This window comes from Nelumbo nucifera, chromosome 4, assembly GCF_055504915.1.
Source record: "Nelumbo nucifera cultivar China Antique chromosome 4, China Antique-T2T, whole genome shotgun sequence".
In the NCBI taxonomy this organism is placed as follows: Eukaryota; Viridiplantae; Streptophyta; class Magnoliopsida; order Proteales; family Nelumbonaceae; genus Nelumbo; species Nelumbo nucifera.
Genome location: NC_142652.1, coordinates 17,876,738 through 17,893,843, shown reverse-complemented (window position 1 = coordinate 17,893,843; position 17,106 = coordinate 17,876,738). Strand labels below are relative to the sequence as shown.

Below are 17,106 nucleotides of genomic sequence, written 5' to 3'. Positions count from 1 at the left end.
CAAAATCAGAAAACGCTGAGGCTGATCCATTATCCCGGTTAGCCAGCGCAAGTAGCAATTCCATGAGGACCATGTTTATAGATAACCTGCCTCGGCCTAGCAGTCTCGGGGGGGGGGGGGGGGGCAAAGGAGGTAGCTCCTGTTACGCAAGCGGAGCCGAGTTGGATTGACCCACTCGCGAGCTACCTGCTGCATAGGACCCTCCCTGAAGATCGCAATGCAGCCAGAAGGGTAGAGCGACAGGCAGCTAAGTACGTCATTATAGACGGATGGCTATACAGAAGATCCTACTTGCACTGTTTATGACCCTCAGAGGCCGAACTCGTTCTCCGCGACACTCATGAAGGGCTGTGCGGCGGACACTTGGAGGGCAGGGCCCTCACCCAGAAAGCATTGTGAGTGGACATCGAGTCGCTCCGCCTAGGCTCCCAGTCGCCTCTACGGCATGGGCGAAATGAGTCTCAGTCGCCTCTACGGCATGGGCAAAGCTTAAGAGTGGACTCTGAGTCGCTTCCAGAGCCTAAGGGCCAAGATGCCAAACTGATAAGGACCTTCGCACCAACAAAGTCCCAATCTATTCAACGGCATGGGAAAACTGAGTCCCAGTCGCCTCTACGGCATGGGCAAAGCTTAAGAGTGGACTCTGAGTTGCTCCCAGGGCCTAAGGGCCAACATGCCGAACTGATAAGGACCTCGGCACCAACTAAGTCCCAGTCGCCTCTACGGCATGGGCAAAGCTTAAGAGTGGACTTCGAGTCGCTCCTTGAGCCTAAGGGCTAGAAACTGAACTAATGGAGGCTCCAAACAGTGCGTAGGACCTCACCTCCTCGCCTGCTAGAGTCAAAAGTGCAGACAACTCGGGCATCAACCCTACGAAACCTACATCACCTTAGCAACGATCACGGTTCGGGTCCATCAGAGGACCTACGTTCATACAGATGGATTCTATGCGGATGGCTCAAGGCAAGAAACTTAGGAAAAATCTTACTAAGGTTACCCTCACTCGCTACCAAGCTCAGTAGCCTGATAGTTCAAGGTAACTCGTGTAATTCGGGACGACTCCCACTTCAGTTACCCTCGCTTGTTGCCAGCTCGGTAGCTCGACAACTCAGGTAACCTATATATGTATGGCTTGGACCAGAAAGGAACCATTCTAAGCAAAAAACAATATTTCATTAAGTACCGAGGTTTTTATAAAAATCTAGGCTTAACGGCCCAGGAAAATACATAAAAAGAGAAGAACAACCCTAGCATCAAGGGTCCACCACTTCCACGTCCTCGTCGGTCTCCTCCAAGGAATCGGTTTCCTCCTCCTCCGCCGCATCCGCCGTCTCCGGGGCCAAACCCTTCATTGTGATGCCGTCAAGGCTAAGGCCATAAAACTTCTTCCGGACCAGATACCGACAGAGCTTGAACCCCGAACAATAGGAGTTTATGTCGTACTCGACCTGAAGGTCGCGGAATTCCGGGGACTCTTTAAAGTGGTCCACCGCCTTGACCCTTTCTTCCTCCATGGTAGCGTCGGAGGTTCGAGCTCATTCGTGCAGGGTGGCCTCCAAACTTCGAACCTCCTGCCGAAGGCGTTCCCTATCCTCGGCCATCCTTGAGGACTCCTCCCTGTAACGAGTGTTCTCCTCGATCAGCTGGGAGATCTGCGCTTCTTGGTCTTGAACAAGTAGCCCATGGGCATCGCTCCCCTTCTTGGCCTTGAGGACCTCACCCCGGGCCCGGTCCAACTCGCGATTGAGCCTCCGTACTTTCATCCTCTGGGCGTGGGCGTCCCTGGAATGAACGGCCGTCTCACAAGCCATGGCATGGAGGGCGGAGTTCAACTGCCAATACAAAGCCGAGGTAAGTAAAAAAAAGGGGGGGGGGGAAGAAGGAGAAGAGAAGAAAAAGAGCAAGCACTTACCACCATGCAGTGAGTCGTAGCCAACCCTAGGAGCCGCGTAGGGTGCATCCCCGACCATTCCACGATCTCCTCATGGAAGATTGAATCCCGGCTCCTCTGTGTGGCCAAGACATAGTTGGTGATGCTCTCATTTCGCCCCTCGGTGGGGAACGCTAGCATGGCAGAGGGGTCGGTTGGCGTGGATGGCGGGTACGGCCCCGGAGGAGGGACCTCATCTTCACTGCCTTCCGCGGCTACTTCCTTAGGGGGCGTGGGTGGGACCTTCGACGGTGGAACGAAGGACGGGTCCGCGGCCTCGAACTCGGCGGCCCTAGAAGCAGACGCTTCGTCTTGGCGAAACCTCTTCGCCCTACGCTTGCCCCTCTGAGAGTTCGACAAGAGGCGATGCGCATCCACGTCCGACATTATAGCTGCAAAAAAAAACAAAGAGGCGTTAGCCCAACTCGCAAAAACCAAGAAAGGAAGGAAAAACCTAAAGGTAACCTACCGGGGCTCAGGTCGGCCTGCACGAGCTTGTCCTCGGCCAAATAGTCCGCGTAGATGAAGCCGATCTCTACCCAAGACTGTAGCGTTTCCCGCATCCTCAGATCCAAGCTAACGCCCGGATCCTGAATGGCAACCATCCAATGGGTCGGAAAGGACCACCCCTCGGGATTACAAACTACAAAATAGCCCCGCTTCCAGGCCAGGATCCTGTTGGGCAACTCATGGAGAAGCTTGAAGCCGGGACGGGGGGAAAAATAATAAGAGCGCTTATTTGTAGGAGCTACAGGGGAAGCGTTCTTGATTGACAAGATGTAGGCGAAGGTATCGAGAGAAAGAGGAAGACAGTACTCATAAAACAAAGAAATGGTCCCCACCAGGTTCCAAATAGAATTCGGGTGCAATTAGTCTATGGTGACATTAAAGTGAGTGAGAACATCTACTATCAAAGGGTGCAGGGGAAGGCAAAGACCAACCACGAACTGCTCCTCGAAGATCACGATTTCGTCATGATCGTGCTCCCAAGGATAATCGCCGGTCGGAAGGTTGTAGGTAAGCTCCCTTGGGAGGTTGTATTGGAAGACCAGGGCCCTGAGTCTCTCCATCGACATGGAAGAAGGGCCAAAAATGTCCGGCTCCCGACTTCGGGAGGTGGAAGCCAGGTTACCAGAGGCTTCCCGAGCCTCTAGAGACTGCCCCTCGAGAAGTCCCCGAGCTCAAGGGGGCTTCGCCCCGACTACCAGCCCGGGAAGGGACACTATTGTACGGATACCCAAACATAATTGGATAAGGCAGAAAAGACTCACCGAAGAAGACGGGCTGAAAAGAGTGACACGAACGGGGAGAACTCGAGCAAGCGAGGCGAAGGCGCGATCTCAGAGCCGAAAGCAAGGTTGGTTGGTATAAAAAAATGAGGCCTGGGGCCCTCCTATTTATAACCATTGTGCCCGAAGAAAAATGGCCCTGATTAAAGCAATCCAACGGCTCACAGTAAAACCGGCTGCACGTCCTCCGAGACCGAAGGCTGTTTAGCGCATTTTTTGGCGCCCGCAGGATCTATAAATCGCCTGACGTCCGCGTGTGCACCTCACGCGGTCTGACAAGGTAGTTTGAATTACAGGTCAAATCCAGATTGCTCCCGCGTCCCATGTCTAATGGCGCAACGCCTACCAATTCAGAAGGTTGCGCCCCTATCTCCCAGCTGGCGGTGTCGTGCCTACAGGTTGTCTCCCAGCTGGCGGAACCGTACCATGCAATGGTCACTGTAGCCTGCCTACTCTCGGCCTTGACTGTAATGGCCAGCCATTCTGAGGTACGACCTGATAGCGGATCGCCACAGCAGGGATTTGGGATCAACCCCACCGAACCTGTCAGGCGCCGGTATATAAGCACTTCGACCCCTCAGAGGCAAAGGTATCGCATATTCACCACTCTCTAGCTCTCATCTTCTTGCGTACTCATTCTCTTTCTCAGCTCCCTACCGAGTTCTAACTTAAGCATCGGAGAGTCCCCGCCGGGTGTTCAACCTCGGGTCCCTTCGTCCTTCTTGCAGGTATCTCTTGCCCGTCGCCAGCTAGAAGCCTCGTCCCTCCCAGCTAGGAGTGGCCGGATTGCGCATCATTAGAGAAGAAATACAGAGTTGTGCTCTCACAGAAAAACCCTAAGCCCCAAATACACCCAATGTCTCACTCCTCTCTCACAAGACTCAGACTTCTATATACAAGAGAGAAAACCCCCAAAACACATGACTCTTCATATTCGATTCAGACCTATAAGATGAATATGGGTCGGGTCTATACCGCCGCGGGGGAGCCCCCGCACCCCCAATGGTGATTTGTGGTGGGCTACGAACTACGCATCCACCACAAACCACTATGAAATTTTGCCTTCAGGTTTTTTTCAAATTAATTCAAAACGGATTCATGAAGCTGGTCGACACAAAGAATTCAAGGCGCAAACATAACAAATCTCCACCTTGGCTTGAATTCTCTCAAGCATCATAGAATAGTAATCCCCCTCCACCTTCTCCAGCAAAAGCCCCAATGGGCAAACTCAAAAACTGCAAACACCAATCAAGTCCAAGCAATGCTTGAACTTAGCCACGAAAAGAGGCTTTGTTAACATATCAGTTGGGTTATCTGCAGTACCAATCTTCTTCACAATAATATCTCCTTGCTTTACAACATTGTGAACAAAATGGTACCTCACATCAATGTGTTTCATCCTCTCATGGTACAGTTGATCCTTAGTTAGATGAATAGCACTCTGACTATCACAGTAAACAACAATCACTTTTGGACTCAAACTGAGTTCACCAAACAAACTTCTCAACAAAATAGTTTCTTTAACTGTCTCAGTCACTGCCATATACTCAACTTCAGTAGTAGATAAAGCAACTATAGACTGTAAAGTAGCTTTCCAACTAACAACACAACCACCAATAGAAAATACATAACCTGTGAGTGATCTTCTCCTGTCAAGATCACCTACATAATCTGAATCAACATAACCCATCAAACTGTCACTACTCTTCCCAAACTCCAAACAAGTATCTGATGTACCTTTCAAGTATTTAAGAATCCACTACCTGCCAATGTGTCTTATTAGGACATGACATATATCTGCTCACCATACTTACTGCATGTGAAATGTCAGGTTGTGTGCAAACCATGGCATACATAATACTCCCAACTGCACTGGAATATGGGACATGTGACATATATTTTTCTTCTTCATCTGTTGGTGGTGACAAATTTGTTGAAAGTTGGGCTACAATAGGAGTGCTTACTAGTTTAACATCTTTCATGCCAAAGCGTTCTAAGACTTTTTCAACATACTTCTGTTGTGTCAAATACAACTTCCCTACTTTTCGGTCCCTCTGAATCTCCATGCCAAGAATATTTTTTGCTACACCCAAATTTTTCATTTCAAACTCACCACTCAACTGTGTTTTTAATTTGTTGATCTTAGATATTTCTCTTGCTGCAATAAGCATATCATCAACATAAAGCAACAAGTAAACAAAAGAATCATCTGCAAGTTTCCTAAAATAAACACAAGTATCATACTGGCATCTAGAATATCCAAGAGCCACCATAAAAGAGTCAAATCTTCTATACCATTGTCTAGGAGATTGTTTTAAGCCATATAGAGATTTCTTTAACAAGCAAATATAGTCTTCCATCCCTTCAACAGCAAAACCTTCAGGTTGATTCATATAAATATGTTCATTAAGTTCTCCATGCAAGAAAGCAATTTTAACATCTAATTGTTCTAATTCCAAATTATGCATAGCAACTAAAGCAACAAAAACACGAATGAAGCCATGTCTAACAACTGGTGTGAAAATATCATTAAAATCAATACCTTATACCTGACTGTAGCCTTTTGTAATCTGTATCCCTCCACACCTGAAGCATAACCAAGAAATATGCACTTCTAGGCCCAAGGCTCAAGCTTGCCTTCATTAACATGTGCATATGTTGGACAACCAAATATTTTCAAATTTGAATAATTAGGAGGGTTGTCAGACCATACCTCTTCTGGAGTCTTACATTCAATGGCTACAGATGGAGATCAGTTTACCAGGTGACAAGCCATATTAACTGCTTCCGCCCAAAAAGCCTTTGATAGCCCAACATTTGACAACATGCACCTTGCTCTCTCTAGTACAGTTATGTTCATACGTTCTGCAACTCCATTCTACTGTGGTGTTTTGATAGCAGGACGATGCCTTACAATGCCTTAATTTTTGCAAAACTTAATAAATTCATTTTCACAAAACTCTAAACCGTTATCTGTTCTCAACTGTTTGACCTGTTTTCTTGTTTGTTTTTCAAGCAAAGTTTTCCACTGTTTAAAAGTCACAAATACATCATTTTTATGCTTCAGAAAATAAACCCATACCTTCATAGAATAGTCATCAATGATGGTAAGAAGATATCAAACACCACCATTTGATGGAACTTGTAAAGGTCCCCATAGATCTGAGTGAATATAATCCAAAGTGACATTCGTCCTGTAAACAACTGTACTAAAATTGATTCTTTTCTGTTTCCCGAAAACACAATATTCACAGAAGTCAAGAATTCATATGCTTTGGCCACAAAGAAGACCTCTCCTACTTAACATAGTAAGTCCTCTTTCACTCATACGTCCTATCTTCATGTCCCATAATTTGGTGGTGTCAAACTCAGAGATGATGTAAAAATTGCAACTGAACCTGTGATAGTAGTACCTTGTAGCACATACAAACTTCCTATACTCATGTCTTTCATTACAACAAGAGCACCCTTACTAATTTTAGAACTCCACCTTTAGCTGAATATTTACACTCTTAAGCATCTAGAATGCCAAGAGGGATGAGATTTTTCTTTAAGTCCGATACATGTTGTACATTTGTTAATGTTCTCACAACACCATCATGCATTCTGATTCGAATTGTTCCTTTTTCCACGGTTTTATAGGAGGCATTATTGCCCATCAATAGAACTCCACCATTAATAGATTCGTAGGTGGAGAACCAATCCCTGTATATATATGATGAAAATAGTTGAAAAAATTACTTGTATTTTTTGTTTTTCTTTATTTAAACTATTATATATTTTAATAATTTATTATATTTTTTAAAAGTTAAATTCAATGGATCAAATTTGAATATCCGTCATCCTTATTAGATTCAAATTTGAATCAATGTTTGTGAAATCTTATCAAATCTTCAAATTGGATTTGATCCACAATTTATAATATCCGATCATATTCGGATATACCTTGATTGAATCCGATATGATCCATTTATGCATTTTTGATATAGCATATGAAATTGCATTGCAAATAAATCAAACTAATGTTTTAATCCTGACATGGGTTGATATAGACCACATCATCTATGTACACGTGGGTTCCATATCATAATGATGTGGCATAATCATGCTTGGCCCAATACCCTCCAGTTCCATGAACAATTTCCATTTGTAATGAAAAAGGCAATATTTTAAAATCGAACTAGAAATGGAACCGCTTTAATCATCAGTTTTTAAGTTAGTAGTTCAACCATTCAAGTCAAATGGTTTAAGCAGTTCAGCTTGACCCTTAGATTGGGATATTAGGATAAACATATACAGATATCTCTTTTTTTTATGAGCAAAGAAGAAAGGAAAGAAAGGAAAAAAAGAGAAAATGAAAGAAATGAAGGTAGAAAGACGGAAAAGAAAGAAAGGAAGGAAAAAATAAAGGAAGAAGGAGAAAGCCGATTTCCACTAGCAATGATGACAGTGACAACTCTCTTTTTCTAATCTTAGATCTGACTTTTAAGATCTTGCTTCTCTCTCTCTGATCTTAGCAATATCAAATCTAAGATCGTCTCAATCTTTTTTTTTCTGTTAATAATCTTAAAAAGAATTAAATAATTTTTTTATTAAACAACAAATACATTCAGAGTCGAGTGGTTTAATAGTTCAATCATTCAGGTCAGTGGTTTTCTAATCAATTCAACGCTTTTTCTTCGAAAAAGTGGTCTAATCCAAAACCGGAGCCAAAAACATGACCAATTCCTAATTCAAATGGTTCGACCATACAGTCCGTTCCGGTTTGCAAACAGTGGGAAAAGGATGCAACTCTAATGTACTGTGGACCTGTGGTCACACTTGTAGTTGTAGAGATGAGTAAGGCTTTGAATTGACTTGTCCAACATATTATCCGAGTCTGAGTTTGAAATTGTATTCGATTGAACTGGATTTGGATCTCAAATATCCGATCAATTTACAATCGAATCAGATTTTGAGGTATCCCAATCTAATTTGATTAGATGATATTTGCATATATAAGTGCTTATTTAAATATCATATTTTTATTAAATGCTGATAATAATCAATCCGAATCCGGCTCGTTTAAAGAGACCGAGGGTGGGACCATGTGTCTAAAAATCAGTCACAAACTTACACATGACATAATGCCAAGTGACCTCATCAGCTATTAGGGCTGCAAGTGGGGCCAGGTTAGGTTGGGTTGAGGCCAATCCTATTTCAATCCTAAGTTCTAAATTCTCAATCCTCATCCAACCCAACCTTCAACCTGATCTACCCGACCCTAACCCTAATCCTAACTAAATTCCTTCAACTCTTGACCCAACCCAATCCAACCCGAAGTCAATTTTGGGTTGGGTCCATTCAACCTTCTTTCCATCCCTTAAAAAAATCTCATAAAACTATTTAATCTCAAATCTTAACTCAATTTTTACTATTATATTAATCCTATGTTTTATTTGTATTTGTTTGTTGATGTTTTTATTATTCATTTAGTACAAAATTCAGAAAAATAAGTGTTTGAAGTGACTATAATTTATTATGGGTTATGATTTTTGATAGATCTTTTATGGGTGGCAAACATTAGAGAGGAGATGAAAAATAAAATATCCAAAAAAATATAAAATATGCTATTAAGGTTTTAGTCTTTTCATTTGGGATTAAGTGAAGTGATTATCTTAAAAGAAAGACATGATAGTATGTAGTGAGGGCTATAAAACTAATATACATCTAAACAAATTAATGTATGATGTATAATATATATTACATATACTTATATATGACATATACTATTGGGTTGGGTTGCCCAAGGGGTCAACCCTAACACAATCCAAAATAAAGTCGGGTTCATGAATTTCAACCTAACCCTAACCCAAGCATCAACCCGACCCAACCCAACCCAACTTTTTCTAGTTGGGTTCGGGCCAACTTGGCCCAAGTTGCAGCCTTATCATCTATTGCCTACTAGACAAGGATTAAAATATCGATATGATATGTCCGATATGGGGCGTATCATATTGGTATTAGTAGCATCCATGGGATACGCTACAATTGGAGGTGATGTTGCCAGTCATGCGTACCGGACCGATATGGATATAGTCCGATACATACCGATACGAACCAATACTACATGCCACTATGCACGATACACGAATGTGTGTGCACACACCTTTTCCTAAAAAAGAGTGTTGAGGTGATTCAAACTTGGGCAGATATTCTTAAGCCATGAAGTTATCCTAGCACTTATGTGAATATGTAAAATAAAATAACCTTTGTTATTATTGTCGAAAGGCAATCCAAATACATATTAAATATTTATGTTTAACAACTTGAATTAAAAAATATTCAAAATTAAAATTTTATAAAATTATGGAATAAATAATATATCAAATCCATATTTGTTTCAAAAGATTATTTCAATTTCAAGAAATTTATATAAATATAATAATAATAATAATAATAATAATAATAAAATACATATTTTAATACTTAAAATTTATAAATTTGCATTTAAATTATTAATTAATATTTTAATTTACATTAAATTACAACATATTTATTATTTACAAAAATAAAAAATTGTTTACAAAATATTCAAGAATATAATATTAAATTGGATCTATCAAATCTACTAATCTACATTACTATAAAAAATATTTTTTAATTTTAAAAATTTATAGAAATAAAAATATTAATAATGAAATAATCATTTTAGTAGTTAAAAATTATGAATTTGCCTATGATATGTATCTTAAATATTTTAATATATTTGATATAATTTAGGTTGAGATTATATGTTTTATAAATTATTAATTAATATTTTAATTTACATTTGATAATTTAGTATTCTGTTGACTACTTTATTAATGTAAAAATGTAAAAATAGTAAAATAGAGAATAATTGATATAATAATTAAAATATAATAGGAGCATATGTTTTGCATTTTGGATTCTTCATTGATACATTATCAATAAAATTGTTTGATATTTATATCTTATTATATTAATTGTAATATATTCTTTCTAATACATCATTAAAATATACATTTTATATATATTTATACATTATTTTTTTTTTTGTTATTTCATCTGAACTTTAATATTATTAATATAATTATAAAACTTTTATAATGTTCCCTATCATATCTAAATGTTTCCATGTTTTTGGCCTGTATCCATGCGTTTCCAAAACTTATCTCTATCAAAACTGTCCAAAAAGATATTAATACTTTAATCGTTGCCAGTGGGTCATCATGGGAATATAATAAAGACTTCACATCATAGGCGTGGACTAAAGACTTCAATCTAGCGGTTAATGGACGACAATGGACTTTTATGGAGGCAAGTGAAGCTGATGGAATGGTTAAAAAGTCATTGTGAATTGTGATGATCAGGAAGAAAAACGGCCACGGCTCCAACCTCCATCAACGGTCGAATCTATGGCGACATTGTACAAATATCCGAACTCTGAAGCAAATTCATGGTTTTATGGTAATCCACGGTTTCAACTCCAGCCGTTCCGCATTGAGAGAGCTTATCTACACCTGCGCCATTGCCCTCTCTGGGACCATGGATTACGCACACCAACTGTTCAAGCAGATTTCTGAACCGGACATCTTCATGTGGAACACAATGATTAGAGGCTCAGCTCAAAGTCCGGCTCCTTCAAATGCTATTTCTATTTATACCAAAATGGAAGCGAGGGGTGTACGTCCTGATAACTTCACCTTTCCGTTTCTTCTCAAGGCCTGCACTAAACTTTCATTGGTTAAAATGGGTAATGGGATTCATGGAAAGATTATCAAACTTGGGTTCGAGCACAATACTTTTGTGAGGAATACCCTTATTTACTTTCATGCTAACTGTGGAAACTTGGTTGTTGCTACAATGCTTTTTGATGGATTGGCTAAACGGGATGTGGTCGCTTGGTCTGCCTTGACCGCCGGTTATGCTAGACGAGGTAATTTGGAGATGGCTCGTCAGATTTTCGACGAAATGCCTGTTAAAGACTTGGTTTCGTGGAATGTAATGATCACTGGTTATGCCAAGCGTGGGGAGATGGATTGTGCGAGGAAGCTTTTCGATCAAGTACCAGAGAGAGATGTAGTGACTTGGAATGCGATGATTGCGGGGTACGTACTATCTGGGTCCAATGACCAAGCTCTGGAAATGTTTGAAGAGATGCGACGTGCAGGAGAACAGCCTGATGAAGTGACCATGTTGAGCCTGTTGTCTGCCTGTGCAGACTCTGGGGCTTTGGAGGCTGGCCAACAGATACACTCCTCTCTTTTGGAGACGGATTCGAGACTAAGCATTGTTCTTGGAAATGCACTTATAGACATGTATGCCAAGTGTGGCAGCATTGAAAAGGCACTCGATGTGTTCAGAGGGATGACAGAAAAGGATGTCTCCACATGGAATTCCATAATAGGAGGTTTAGCCTTTCATGGTCATGCTGAGCAATCAATCTGTCTATTCAAGGAAATGCTCAGAGAGAAAATCAGGCCAAATGAGATCACTTTTGTGGGTGTCTTGGTTGCCTGTAGTCATGGTGGGATGGTTGATGAGGGTCGTCGATACTTCTATCTTATGAGGATTCAGTACGACATTGAACCTAATCTTAAGCATTATGGGTGTATGGTAGACATGCTAGGGCGTGGAGGACTATTGGATGAAGCTTTCAAATTTGTAGAGGCCATGGACGTTGAACCCAATGCCATTATTTGGAGGACTCTGCTCGGGGCTTGTAGAACTCATGGAAATGTTGAATTAGGAGAGCGCGCAAACGAACGACTCCTTGCAATGAGACGGGACCAGAGTGGGGATTACGTACTACTTTCAAACATCTATGCTTCCATGGGTGAGTGGGATGGCGTGGAGAAGGTGAGGAAGTTGATGGATGACAGTGGGGTGAAGAAAGAGCCTGGCTGTAGCTTGATTGAGGCCGATCACAAAGACCTCATGAATTTTTTGTTTGAATCAAAACCCAGTTTAAATCCAAGAAACAGTTCTGTTTGATTAGTCTATGTAAGAAAACCGTGCAAGCAAATGCCCTGCAAACTCGGAAAACAGTGTTGTTTGATTATTCTATGTAGGATAGGAAACTCCAGCAAGTAAAAAAAAAGTCCTTTTCATCTCTACTCTTAATTCCTAAAGATTATATAGGATTGTATGGCAATACAAACAACAAAGGATTCTCTCTTTGAAAATCCAAAACTCTATATATGGATAATTTATGAGCCATATATGTTTTGGATTATCCTGCTTAAATTTGTTTTATACATTATTTCATAATCAATTGTATTCATAAAATCTGCTGATGAATAAGGTAAGAATAGAGTAAGTATTTGGGCACCACGCATTGAACATGATGTGGCTTCTAGAAGACTTGAAAAATAGTAATGATTTTAAATTTGAACTGCATTTGATCTGAGGCCCCGCCCAGGTTTATTTAGGATTTCAATTGTTAGGTTTTTACCTAGGGGTGTCAATTGGACTGGATTTGGTCCAATCCGATCCAGTATAATGTGAGTCTATTATAAATGGATCAGGTCCAATCTAATCCAGTGAATGTTTTGAATCAATTTGGATCGGTTCAATTCAATATCTGAACCATTCAATCTGTTCAAATTGATTTTGGACTGGACAGGGTCCATTGACACCCTTATTCCTACCATTTCAATATAAATTATGAGTAAATGGGATGAGAAGTTAATGAGTCCGTGTTTTGCGCACTGGTGGGTTTATTGGACGCATGAATCCACCAACCACAATCGACCACTAGGGGTGTAAACGGTATTCGAAAATCTGATTTCAAATTTGATATTTGACAAAATCGAATCAAATTCGGATAGTTTGAATATCTAATCAGTCGAATTTGGATATTCTATTCATATCGAATAGTTAATTGAATTCGAATTCAGATATGACTTGATAATATATAAAATATTTTATATAATAATTAAGTTATATAAATAATTTATATATTTATATACTTTATATCAATAAAGTATTTATTTTATATATTTATTAATTATCTAAAATAATAAATTAATCAAATTTGAATAAAATCAAATATTCAAATATTTAATCGAATTCGAATTAGAATATTAATTTTCAATATTTGTCAAATATCAAATCAAATTCGGATATTGGATTTTCTAATCAGATTCGAATTCAGATATTACATAATCCAATTCGAATTCGATCCTTTTACACCCCTATCGACCATGTGTCCAGATCGAGATTTATAACATTAACGAGCTTTGCACGTTAACATGGGATAACCGGTTCAACCGGCCACAAAAAAGACAAAAATATTCGGTTGTCTAAGCCTCTATCCACCGAACCCTAACCACACACCGGTGACCATACATCAGCGGACGGTGACCCGAACCAACGGCCATCGACGGCGAGAACTCCGACGATATGCTTTTTGGCCTCTTCTTCTTCTTCTTCTTCTTCTTACAAGGGCTTTATGTTTTCTCTTTTCTATAGATCGAAGCCTTACACCGGCGGGTTTTTCAGGCGAACGAAGGTGGGTCAACACTGGCGGGCTTCCTGTTGTGGTCGATTGCAGTGGACGATCTGAACTCGGCGCAACCTGTTCCATCTCTCTCTCTCTTCTTCCCCTCTTTTCTTCTCACCGGAGTTCATTTCCAGATCATATTCTCCCCCTTATTTGTTGTTAGCTCCGTGACAGTGAGAGCGATCAAGGCGGCCATCAGAGTTCTTGTCACCCGATCAAGGCGGGGGACGGTGTATTTTTTCCTGCTGTCGGTGGCTTATGCATTCATGACGTCGGTGAGTCCGACCTAACCATCGGGCCTACAATATGGGCCCGAGCCCGAAATTTAACCCATACTGTTATTATTGCTGAAGCGGCTGAATAGAGAAAGAGAGAGAAATTATAAAAAATAAAAATAAAATTGTATATATTAAATTATAAATATATATATTTCAATAAATATTATATTATTTATATATTTTATATAATATATAAAATACATATTATGTATTTTATAAAATATATAATACTGAGTCGGGCAGAGCTTTTTTGACAAATCCCAAGCCCAACCCGAAACACAGTCAGGCTTATTGTGTTAGGCCCAAGGTCAGGCCCGCGGGCCTAATTACATGACTAAGCCCGACCGGGGTGCGGAGGCTGGGCTGAACCATCGAATTACCTGGCCCATGAACAGGTCTACCAACAAATTAGTGTTTATGTAAGCGGGCTATTAGTTGACTTGAGGAATATCTCACTTTTCTCCAAAAATGAATAAAAGTTGACCTTTGAATGGGTTTGTCAATATCCTATCCATTCTCATTTTAGAAGCTCAAACAAATCATAAAATTGAGCTGGGGCTTGGGTGGGCTCTGCCCTTTATGTGGAGTGTGGATGTGGCCTATTGGAATTTAGTTGGAAGTTGGAACAATCCGGTTATTAGTTATCGAGTATGAATACTAACAACTGCTTCAATTGCCTAAAATCATACCTTGAGCCTTCCCTTTGTTTTTCTATTAAAAGAACATGGTTTCATGCATCATGGTCTCTCTCGGTGGCGCTCCATGCATCTTCTTCCTCAACACCACCATCACTACCCCTTCCTTCGTCAAAATTATCAACAACAACATTAAAATCAAATCCACATGAGAGCAGTAATTCAAGAGAACAAAGTCTCCTCTCCCTCTTGAAGCAGTGTTCCACCATGAAGGATTTGATGCAAATTCATGCCCAAGTCATCCAAACTGGATTTGACCAAAACCTCTATGTGGTGGGCAAAATCATCAACTTTTGTGCAGTGTCCGGGCATGGACCAATGTATTACGCGATTTCAGTCTTTGAACAAATCCAAAATCCAGACGGGTTCGTTTGGAATACCATGATTAGGGGATTTGGAAATACGAACAAACCGGAAGCTGCTTTCGACTTCTACAGGAGAATGCAGAATAAGGGACACACAGTAGATAACTTCACCTACTCTTTCTTGCTCAAGATATGCGGGCAGTTGAGTTCGGTGGAGTTGGGCAAGCAAATTCACTGCTCTACCCAGAAGCGTGGCCTGGACTCGCATGTCTATGTGAGGAACACCCTCATTCACATGTACGGCATGCTTAAGGACATTGAAACCGCACGTTTGCTGTTTGATGAAATACCCAGAATAGATTTAGTAGCTTGGAACACCATTATCGATTGCTACGTTCACTGCGGGCGATACAAAGAAGCACTGGACCTGTTCTCAACAATGCAACAAAGTAACGTAGAACCTGATGAAGCCACTTTGGTTGTGGTCCTCTCTGCATGTTCTGAATTGGGTGCATTAGATTTTGGGAAGTGGGTCCATTTTCGTATCAATTGTACCAGTCATGCACGTATCATTTCCATCTCCAATTCGTTGATTGATATGTACGCCAAGTGCGGGGCAATTAAAAAGGCGCGTCAGGTGTTCAATGAGATGAATGAGAAGAACATAGTAACGTGGAACTCGATGATCCTAGGACTCGCGATGCACGGGCATGCTGATGAAGCATTAAAACTCTTCTCCAAGATGGTAGAAAGGAAGCTTGACACACCGAATGACGTTACCTTCCTAGGAGTGCTATGTGCTTGCAGTCACAGAGGGATGGTAGATGAAGGAAGACGGTATTTTGAAAGTATGAACATGGAGTACCAAATTCAACCAAACATAAAGCACTATGGATGTATGGTGGATCTTCTTGGACGAGCAGGATTAGTGGACGAAGCTTACCATCTGATACAGACCATGCCTATCAGGTGTAATGCAATTGTTTGGCGGGCACTGTTGGGTGCATGTCGGGTTCATGGGCACCTTGAACTAGGGGAATGTGTGAGAAGGCATCTTCTGGGGTTGGAGCCAGAGCATAGCGGAGACTATGTTCTTCTTGCAAACATGTATGCGAGTGCAGGCCAGTGGAATGACATGTTGAAAGTAAGAAAAACAATGAGGAGCATGGGAGTTCAAAAACCAGAGCCTGGCAACAGCTACATTGGGGTCCACCATACTGTATCTTTGGATGTGGAGTCGACTATAAAATATTGTAGTAACCAAAACTGAAAAAGACAACTACAACTACAGCTAAAAGCCTAAAACCATAATTCTTCCTTGACCCAATTTAACACATTTTGGATGTCCTCTATTTTTTTTTTTTGTTGTAATGGACCCATTGTAATTGCCTATTCAAACCACACTGTCCATACTGCTGTAAACAAATTGCTGCAAAACTGCTATAAGCTTATGACAGATTTCCTTTAATTCAGTATATATTAGTTCCTATAACTTCAACCTAGATATTGAAACCAACAGAAATGAGAAAAGTAAAAGGAAAGAAAAGAAAAGAAGAACAACCTTACAGTATGTAGAAAAATACCAAATTTCCTGCTTGAACTAATAAAAATGCAAACCTTTTACACATTACATTTACTGCTGTTTAAACAACTATTACTTTGGCTCAGTGTGCAAATACAAGGTTTAGATTCGTTAGAAATACAGTATGCAAGGTTTTACACTGAACATATTTGTATATGCACTCATCCCAAGTTGAGCCTTAAGGAAAAGAACTTCAGAACATACAGGGGTTATTTCGTAGAGCCATTCCATGAGGATAATCCAAGTACTGGTTAGAACAAACTAAAAGCTAAAGATCACATTATTACCATCTCTTACAATCAGGGCAAAACAGCTTGGTCCTTTCTCCTAAAGGCTAATGCTTTGTTATTGATCTTCTACAGGCCATCCAATGGCACAACAGCTTGGTCCTTTCTCCTTATCTGTGGAAGGGGCTTCAGTGAATGAGAGCAGATAGATCAAGGATCTAGAGAGAAGGTCCATGAAATTGGCTCGATTTTTTTAATTAATCTAGGGAAATCACAGCATGCTTACAAATTCA

At 40.6% G+C, this 17,106-nt stretch overlaps 1 protein-coding gene and 1 pseudogene across 2 annotated transcripts; both read left to right on the top strand.

Moving 5' to 3' along the window:
- The first annotated feature begins 10,382 nt into the window (after positions 1-10,382).
- Positions 10,383-12,331, top strand: LOC104598089 (pentatricopeptide repeat-containing protein At5g15300). Its single transcript, XM_010259989.3, has one exon. The coding sequence runs from the start codon at positions 10,585-10,587 to the stop codon at positions 12,214-12,216; it is 1,632 nt and encodes a 543-aa protein (XP_010258291.2). The 5' UTR covers positions 10,383-10,584; the 3' UTR covers positions 12,217-12,331.
- Positions 12,332-14,522: 2,191 nt separating this feature from the next.
- On the top strand, positions 14,523-16,496 carry LOC104598090 (pentatricopeptide repeat-containing protein At4g21065 pseudogene; annotated as a pseudogene). Its single transcript, XR_016085156.1, has one exon. The product of XR_016085156.1 is annotated as a pentatricopeptide repeat-containing protein At4g21065 pseudogene (transcript).
- The last annotated feature ends 610 nt before the right edge of the window (positions 16,497-17,106 follow it).